Source organism: Myxocyprinus asiaticus, chromosome 23 (genome assembly GCF_019703515.2).
Source record: "Myxocyprinus asiaticus isolate MX2 ecotype Aquarium Trade chromosome 23, UBuf_Myxa_2, whole genome shotgun sequence".
Taxonomy (NCBI): Eukaryota; Metazoa; Chordata; class Actinopteri; order Cypriniformes; family Catostomidae; genus Myxocyprinus; species Myxocyprinus asiaticus.
The window spans coordinates 28,720,364-28,730,127 of record NC_059366.1 but is presented as its reverse complement, the minus strand read 5'-3'; the positions used below and the strand labels follow the sequence as shown (position 1 = coordinate 28,730,127).

The 9,764-nt window shown below is 37.3% G+C and overlaps 1 protein-coding gene across 2 annotated transcripts; it reads right to left on the bottom strand.

The window, feature by feature from the left end:
• Nucleotides 1–3,335: 3,335 nt before the first annotated feature.
• Nucleotides 3,336–9,275, bottom strand: LOC127413516 (fibroblast growth factor 8-like). 2 transcript variants are annotated; one of them, XM_051650720.1, is made up of 5 exons: nucleotides 8,572–9,275; nucleotides 8,453–8,489; nucleotides 7,432–7,579; nucleotides 5,736–5,842; nucleotides 3,336–4,386 (listed from the first exon to the last, which is right to left on the bottom strand). In XM_051650720.1, exons 1-5 carry the CDS (start codon nucleotides 8,601–8,603, stop codon nucleotides 4,111–4,113), a joined length of 600 nt encoding a protein of 199 aa, XP_051506680.1. In that variant the 5' UTR covers nucleotides 8,604–9,275; the 3' UTR covers nucleotides 3,336–4,110. The 2 variants fall into 2 exon arrangements, with proteins under 2 accessions (XP_051506680.1, XP_051506679.1); XM_051650719.1 differs by having other exon boundaries at nucleotides 7,432–7,612; nucleotides 8,572–9,274.
• Nucleotides 9,276–9,764: the final 489 nt, after the last annotated feature.

Genomic DNA, 9,764 nt, shown 5'->3' with positions numbered 1-9,764 from the left:
CAAGTTTTAAATGTAAAAGACAAATGCGTATTGTCCTACCCCTACAAATTTGTAATCATCTGGTAATTTATGAGAGTTTGTGCACAATTTTTTCTTAATGCACATTCACTTAAGAGTATTTTGAATATGACCATCTCTTCCCAGAAATAACAAATCTCTATTATACTCTCTAATGAAGTGGATCCATTTGTATTCTGCAGTTTCAACTTAAAAAGTTGGAATCAAATAGACTTTCAATTGCTTGTTCATGTGAGCACTCTAAATGGGTACTAGAAAGAGCCCTTGAAGTGGATTTATCTGCATCATTTCAAACCATGTTTCCTCCATTGAGCTCCAGTTTGCAGGAAGGATTTTATGACCAGGGTTAGGCAGAATGTGAAGTAAAGGCAGCTTAGAGGTCTGGGTCATCCCATTCTCTCACCCCTACCATTCTGCCAGTGCAGCAGGGGGTCTTGTACAAGTCTAAATTGCTCCCTAAGCAAATTAAGAAGGTAGCCCTGTTCGTTTATCAGGGGTTAAGGATGACTGTTGCAGCTCAATAAAATGGATGAAAGCAGTTTTGCGTCCCCTCTTTCTCAGTGGAATTGCTCTTCATTTGCATGGCATCACAAGCTGCACAGAAGGTGCGATTTTTCCCACAACCGGCTGGATCCCCTGGGTTTCCTACAACTTTATGGTCATGGAGACAAATTTCAGGGGAAACTGAGAAACTGATCATAGTCTGTTAATCAACAGCAGACATCATCAATGTGAAAACACAGGGAGTCAATTGTCACCAGTCGTTCTTTCATTTAACACTATGACCAAACTACAACAGATTAAAATGTTTTATTATTATTACCATTATGATAACACCGTAAGGCTGCATGCATTACAGTTAGTTAATGCATTAGGTATCATGAACTAACAATGTCCAATACTTCTTTTAGAGCATGTATTAATCTTGTTTAATGTTAATTTATAAATATACCATTGTTCATTGTTAGTTCATAATGCATTAAGTAATATTTAAGTAGACGACTATTAGTGTTAACGTGTATAAAAGTATTAACAATGTATATTTATGAATGAACATCAACCAGGATTAATAAATGCCGTTAAGTAATTGTTTGCTAATGTTAATTATTGTGTTAACTAATGTTATGTTTATAACAATATTGTGAAGTGTTATTATTTATGGACATTAGATGAATATTCCTGGCTCAATACAAGTTAAGATGAATCAGCAGTGTTTGTGGCATAATGTTGATTACCACAAAAATAATTTGACTCATCCCTTATTTTTCTTTCTTTATATATATATATATATATATATATATATATATATATATATATATATATATATATATATATAAGCAAATACTGAGGTTAGTGAGGCACTTAAAATGAAAGTGAATGGGGCCAGTTTTTTTTTTTTTTTTTTTTTTTTTTTTTTTGTGGAGGGTTTAAAGGCAGAAATGTGAATCTTATAATTGTATAAAAACACATTAATTCTTATGTTAAAGCTTGTGCATTATTTGAGCTATAAAGTTTAAATAATTGTTTTTGTGGGATTACAGGGTTTGCAGCATTATCGTCATGACAACAAAGTTGTAAAATTGGATATAACTTTGCACAGAAAAAAATTGTGAGCAATTTTGTCACTAAAATTATGTTAACAAACATATTTTTACATATTTCTATACTTTTGAAGCAGTGAGTATTTTAACGATTACCACTTGGCCCCCATTCACTTCCATTTGTAAGTGCCTCAATGTAACCCAGATTTTTGCTTTTTCTCTTAAGGAAAAATAATTTTTTTTGGCAATCAACATTATGCCACAAATGCTGTCGATTGAGCTTAACTTGTACTGAACAAGTATATTTTTTTTTTTTTACGTAAAATTTGGTCGACAATGGGTATGCTGCGTATAATAGTTTAATATTGCTGGTATGTGATTTGTTGGTGAAGTTACCCAAATCTCTTTTTAAAAATCAATAAACTTTGTTAAAAACAAACGTTTTATTGGTTACTCTCTTTTTCTTTGGGATGTCTGTATGTAGCTGTGTCTTTAATAAGTTCACAAACTTGGTAAAGTGTAAAACTTTCAAACACCAGTTACTTTATTTAAATGTAGGATTGCACTATAACCTTCAGTCTGCCCTTTTTGTCTATCAGTTTTAGAAGTTGTCTTCTTATTCCACAAGTAGTTTAATTCAAAGTATCAAGAAAAGTTTTACCTTTAACGTGAATTGGATTACACTGTTGGCCCAGTGCAGAATGGAACAGGCTTTCAGAGGCAGTGGCCTTTCTACGAGTTTGACCTCTGCACCCTGAGCTACTAGCATAACATTAGGTAGAACACATGGCATAGTGCACCATAAAAACAATGCCAGCCTTCACTAATATATCAGCATTACACATTTTTAAATGATTCATGACTTCTATCATGCCAGCACTAATTACAGGATGATTTTTGACTGAATCATTTAGAATTTTATGATGCAATTAATTTGATTAACAAGGGATAGAAAAATCTTTAAGAAACTGCCAGTTGGGTCTATATTTCTTCTTCTGATCACAATTTATGTAGCATTATAACAGAAGTAATGTGCATCTCAGATGAATCATTAATAATCTTAAACTCCTCTCCTCACAGGCAAGAAGGTGATAGTGATCTCAGACCACAAATCTCAGTTCGTATTTTCTCACTTTGTTGCACTCTGATCTTGGCTTTCGGCTCCCTGGAACCCCGTCCGCAAACACACACCACCCTGCTCGGACAAAACAGATACCCCTCCAATCAGATTAAGCTACAGGGAGTTAAAGGTCTGAGATTAAACAAAAACACCTGACTGAGTGTGAGGAGACAGGGCCGGGGAGCAGCAGCGTGTCCGGTTCAACCAGAGGAGAGACCAAACAGTGTAGCCCCCCAAGAGAGACAGTCCTACTGAGCTGTTGACCTGAGCTGTGCCATTCCAAACATTCTGGGGGGAGAGACCCAGTATCTCCATCTCACTCTGTGCTGGTCACTAACCAGAAGGGTTATGCAAACAATGGTGGTATTTATTGTGATGTAATTACATAATGACAAGTTTCATACAAAGACTATGCTGGCCTAATTTTCTATGGATGAGGCCATTCAATCGGTATTAAACAGTTTTAGAAGAGACATCAGCCGAATGCGTACTTTGGTTATGACAAATAGGTGCATATGCGTATTACCAACATAATTTCTATAAATTCTTTAAAGATGCAATGGAATGTTATTCAAACTAATTTTGCTAATCAGGATTGTGGATTGAAATCCATTAAGCAAGAGGTAAGAACGTATCAGACAAAAGAAAAGCTGATCGTCAGTCTCCTAAGGTAAATTTATTACACGTTTTTAAATAAATATTTCAGTCATTAAAATTATTTTACACATCCTCAAATAAAAATATATTTATATTTGTATAAAAAACAGACAAACAAAATGCAACAAAGAACAAAAGCTTTTCCTACAGTTTCATACAATGCATTTATACACCTTGAAAATTTACAGTTTAAACCACGGTAGGAAACGTGTAATAATCAAAATATAGCTGCCACATTTAAATATGCATTTAAAGCTCTGTTTGCTTTAACCGTGTTTTATCTCTAGAGAGTTCCAGGATCAAGAACCAGAGAGGTTACTGAGAGATGAGGTGGGTATCTTATCGCTGGGTGGTCGAGAGGTGCCCCGGATGCCTGTGTAACCGAATACAGCCTTCTGTTGTCAGTGCATTCTCTCAGGCCCTTCAAGTCCCAATGAGCAGCAATGCAAGGAGTTATAAATTACTCTAACACCATCCAAATCAAATTAAACAAAACCAGAAAGAGAGAAAGACGGATGAAATCCACGCACTAAGTCAGCACTTACATGTCCCGTGCTTCGCTTTTCTATACTTTTACACAGGTCAGTACTAAAAGTCAGGGGTACAAAAATAGATCTCTTGAGATGTTTATTTTTTACCTTTTTCTTTCTGAAAAAAAATAAAATAAAAATTAGGTATATTGTTGCTCAGTACAAAAACGTCTTTAGGAGTCCACAAGAGTTCATAGTTTGAGAAAGTATTTGCTGTCTCACTCTTTTTCTCCTGCTTCATTCTTCAACGCTCTTTTGAGTAGCGGGTGCGTTTAGTCCGTCTGTTGAAAGGGTAGTTGATGAAATCAAAGGGTCTGTGCTCTGCGATTTGGTGTCCCCTGGGCAGCCTCTTCATGAAGTGGACTTCCCGCTGGTGTTGCCTGGTTTTGGAGCCCTTGCGGGGCCTACCCTTGCGTGTAAAGGCCATGTACCAGCCTTCATACTTCACATTCTGTAGAGCTGTGTAGTTGTTCTCCAGTACTATCTCTGTGAAAATGCAATCTTTCCCCTGACCATTTCTCTGTAAAGACAAAACAAAGACAAAATTTTAGCTACTGAGGTAAGCATTTGTTAATTGATGGAAAATATATAGCTTATCGAAAAGTATTTGGAAAATCGTCTGCTGCAGTGTACACAGGGCCAGGGGCGGACTGGGAAGGGGGGTGGGGAGTCTCTTCGGCATATCACGGCACCGTTTTGTGGCCCATTCGGCCCCTTTTGCGGCTGGCCCACCGGGTAAAGTCCCGGTTCTTCCTATGGCCAGTCCGCCCCTGCATAGGGCTTCCCTACACACACACAGCATATGCTTAAGTCATTATAGTCCAAGATCAGGAGGGAGAAACGACAGAAGAAGCCAATGACTTTCCCCTTTCAGTAAACACCAGTCGGATTCATCCTATGAGATAAATTGTCATTAATGCCTTGTTTAAATCTTTCACAGGCATACTGTAAAAACCTTAATAATGATAAATCCAGAATTTATTCCAGTAATAACTGATCTATAGAAACTATAAATAACAAGAACATACATGCAGAAAATATTAATCTTATCTGGTATAATAAATTTGCACATGGTTAAATGACTCCTTTGCCTTTCTTATTTTGCCTCTAACATAGGCATCGCAACATCTTATTCTCATAACAACGGAACCTTTAGATGTTACCCGGCCAATGCAATGGTACAACATATAAAAGCGGTAATAAGCCAAACCAGGATTCCAAACCTTTCCCCAGCCTCTTAACAAAATGGCCTGTTAAAAATCTCAAATCCAAAACTGAAAAAAGGCTCACATATCAACCAATACAAAATAGCAAAAACATAAACTCTCATGCAGGCTGTCGTTGCATGGCCAATATGTCAGATAGCATAAGATCATGGGTGCCAAGCAGATGGTCCACCTGGCAGGGTGCTGGGAGGTGGGGGCCGAACCTCCATCCCACTTTATTACCATTCACAGCAAGGAGAAGGCACAAATCCACATTGGAACAAGAGTAGCCAGCTAAAAAAGGGAGACTGATCCATTCTTCACACTCGATTTTACCTAATGCATCTATAGGAAAAATTCTGATGCCCACTAACCGATAAAAGCATGTTTTAGCAAACACTAATTTGATTTTCTGAAATTTCACCTTGATAAGAATGAAATCAAGAGGTCTGCAAGCAATTGAGGTTGTCTATGTGACCGTTTAAATGATATTAATCATTTGTAAATTAGATTTCCAAATGATCTATTAAGATTTCTTTCAACCAGTAACTAAATATACTTGTTATGCAAACAGAAAAATCAGTGATACATATACTGTGCATATAATAGAATTTGTAAACTGTACTTCGGTAGCAAAATTATTATGTATGACTTTTTCTCATACCTTGCCAATCAGCTTCCCCCTTCTGTTCATACAGATGTAGAAGCCCGTTTCAGCTCCTTTAATTCGAACTCGGCTCCCAAATGTGTCCGTCTCCACTATCAGCTTGGCTGTAGAAAGAAAAGATGAAAATGATCAGATGATGTGACTCAGAAATATACACTGAGCAACAGCCTAAACAAATTCTTATCTATACATAGACATGTACAGATACACATATGGGCATACATATGTGAAATCCAAAGAGACTACTCTTTAGGATTTATGTAAGCTTAAATTCTAGCAAAATGATAAAAACATGTGCACTTCAAAAAAAAAAAAAAAAAAAAAAAAAAAAAAAATTGGGAAAGAACCAAAGACTTCCTGACAAGACTTTTAACATTTAACGTAAGTACATAAACAATATGTGAATTGCCATCACATCCAAATACAGAAAAACTAACTAAAACAAAAGTGAAGAAATGTTACATTTTTAATCTAAAGTCATCTTTTTTCACTTACATGGAAGACAGGTTTAAATTTAAAAAGAAAAAAAGATTTTGTAATCTAGCTATATACATTAACAGTTCAATAAAGCTTTTGATAAGAAAATCTGAGGAGTGTTTGCTGGAGAACTCAGCTTTCCATGATGTATATTTTACATGCCAAGAATTAGCACTTGCAGCCCTTCTCTGATTCAGCCCCCATACTCTGAGTGATCATAAAGAGTTATGGTTCAAATGGAGGGGGTCAGATAACCTGCTGGTGAAGTGCCTAACCACAAACTCAGAGCTGTAGCCAGGCACTGGCCCAAACTAACAGCCCTGCTGTCTCTACAACATGCTCAGGTGACATGGATGTCACCAAATCCATGCAGGGCCAGAGCCAACCTTCAAAAAATACCACAACAGAGCCGATAATTAATGGGTTTTAATGTGGTGAAACCACATAAGAGAGAGTTACAAATAAGAGAGATTATCCAAGTGGAGTAACACATTAAAGTTGCGACAGAGATCAATTATTTTTAATGCTTGTATAATTATTCAAATGTTTACTTATATGAAAATAAATTGAGTTAGGACCTTTTACAAAATCTAAACTAACATTATGGTTGCTTAAATTCACATTAAACTAACAGAAGACCTTATTAATGGTAGGCCTATATTAGTTGCATTAAACCAAATCTATGTTTTATAAATCTTAATTTTGAAAATTCTTAAAAACAGCTTTTCAGTGTTTTTAGAGATCTGTATGTCAACAGGACTGAATGTCCGTAGAAAGCAAACGCAAGGGTTAGAATTCGGCTAGACATATTTTCATCTTGGAGCTGGTCGGGAAAGAAGGGGAACGTTCTTAAGGAAATGTTCAGAAGGTTGAAGTAAGATGAGTTCTAATGGCTCTTCCAGACCCGCGCGTCTCTCTAGAGAATCACCTTCAACAATCTACAATCCATTTAGCATTTTTTTGCACTCCACTGCTTTTTTAACTTCAACTGACCAGATGCACACTATATCAAAGAGATCCACAAAATAAAGAGGCAATAGCCTTTTTAAATATTGTCTTCACTGTGCAAAGTCCTTTGCAAAAATTGGCAAAGTATTTAAATCGTATTTAAAAACATTCCTCAATAGCTAAAGCATCACGACGGGTTTATAATAATTGCACTTACTTATTTTAACGCAGGGTGCTTGTGTAAGATAAATAAGGAGGATGCTCTTACCATGAACGTCACCATCTTCGGCCATGGCGTTGATTTTCTTGTTTGCCAGAACTTGCACATGCTTGCCACTGGTTCGACTGTAAAGCTGGTAGGTCCGGATAAGTCTACGGCTGACCCGGTCCGTCACCTTACTTTGCTCACTCACATGCTGTGTAAAATTTGGCGGGGACTGAATGGTTACCTGTCAGAAATTAAATACCATAAAATCAATACCTGCAGAAATGGTTTCATCATTCGTGGAAATGGGCCTATAAATTATACTATCCTCCGTTCGAAGCTATTCATAACCTATTCGTTTAATCACAAAAGAAAGCGCTTGACATTTTTTAATTAACGAGAATTGCGGTATTGCTTTGAGAAGGTGTCAATAAAAAATAAATAGTAAAAAAAAACAATAAAAAAAAAAAATTTAATATTTTTTTTTTTTTTAGCCAAAGTGTTCTAAACGCGCAACCTTCTCCTCTCTCTCGTGACGCCGGTGTTTAATGTAAAGCGTAGGGGACATGTCTATAAAAGTTTAGTGCCTTTTATGTTATTATGTCCCCACGACATGACTCAAGGCTGGCATAGGCTACTTCACGCGCTCATGCCCACGCGTCCTGTGCCAGTAGGCTATGTTAGTATTACCTGCCAGGTTACCGCGCCTACTGTGATACCCATCTGATAACAACGTGTAACACCGCCCTTCTCGCTTTTTAGTGCCTCTTAAATTAACTGTTATTTCACAGGCTACATGCATATCTATGCAGACCAACCTATTGGATATCCTAAACTAGCTAAATCTAAATTATTGTTGACTAAAGCGCGCGTGCGAACGCCTTCTATGAATTCAATAATCTTAACACAACAACATAAAATAGAGGGAGATAACGAGAAAATACGCACTTGGAGTACTGATATTTTATACTTTTTTATCTTTAGTAATAAATAAATTTAAAATAATTTCAGATGGATCTAAATATAATACTAATAAATTACCATATCAAAAGTTGTAAATGTAAGAAGTAAATTTTGCACATACCTGAGCATAGTAGCAAAACGCGAAGAGGTGAAGAAATCTGCAAAGAGAACAAATCTCAGATTAGTCTTTTAAAATAAAAGAAAGGGGTTATTGTGTGGAAAAAAAGGAAATATGCTCACAAATAACTCAGTCGTGATGGAATGAGTCTCATGTTGCTGGAGGGGACGGGCCTCAGCGGAAAAAAAATTAGCGGAGCAAATTTGTGTAATTTGCGGAGATTTAAAAAAATTGGTTTCCCAGTTAAAAGGTTTAAAGACCCACGCTGGCATCCAAAATATGTATCGCGACATATGATGAGCAGATCAACTGGCAATTAAAAAAAAATGCCCGGAGGCACAAAAAATGTCCAGGTTTTTTTTTTTTTTTTGAGGCAAAACGTCGACTCTATAGATTGACACCACTGACAAGTAATAACACTACATTGATTTCCTTCATGAGAACGAGAATAAAGAAAAAGTGCACTTCACGCAAAACTTGGAGGATGTAAACGGAGAAGTTTTCAAGTTTTAGCGAATGAGCTATATGCACTAATCAAGCAGACTTAAACAAGAAACCCCGAAGTCGTATGCTGTCCTTATAAAGGTGAGCGCTGTCTATTAGTAGCGCAGTAGAAATAGATCCAACGGGGAATCCTTAGACGTTTGATCCACGCGTATCCCCTTGATCATTCAGTCTGGCTCTTGTGTGAATGTCAGTCAGAGGAGGCAGGACAGTGCATCTCTTGCCGTGCTGGTGATCTTTCTTCAAGACGCAGTGTTGTTGGACTGGCGGGACTCTCTTATCCCCTCCTCTTCTCCCATTGCCAGTCAGTCTCCAATGTCAACCTCTTTCGCGCTTGCACCCCTGGTTAAAATGGTAGGGTTGGTCCTGGAGGAACAAGCCCCCTTTTCAATAGAACAAAAGCAGGAGACCCCCCCCCCCCCCCCCCCCCCCCACCACCACCCAAACCCCCACCCCAAACCATTTTTCAAATATGCCTTCACCTGAGTCCATAAGCAGTCAGATGAGTTTAGGACCATGCAGTCATTATATTCACAGAGCAATAAAATACGCTCTTTACAATAAGCAAGAATTGCATTGACTTCACTGAGCAAGACCGGCATGACACTCAGACCCACTATCATTCTTAAAATGCTTAAAAATTCCAAGCCTTCAATAACCACCAAACATCAAGGAAAGTTGTTAATTCTGATTTCAAAACTGAAACCAAGGCTGTTATGCAATGACCCAGACTGCAGAACTGGTTTACTTGTGACTTGTGTATTGCAAAAGGAAAGTGTGAGACATATTAAAAGGATTACAGACGATTAGC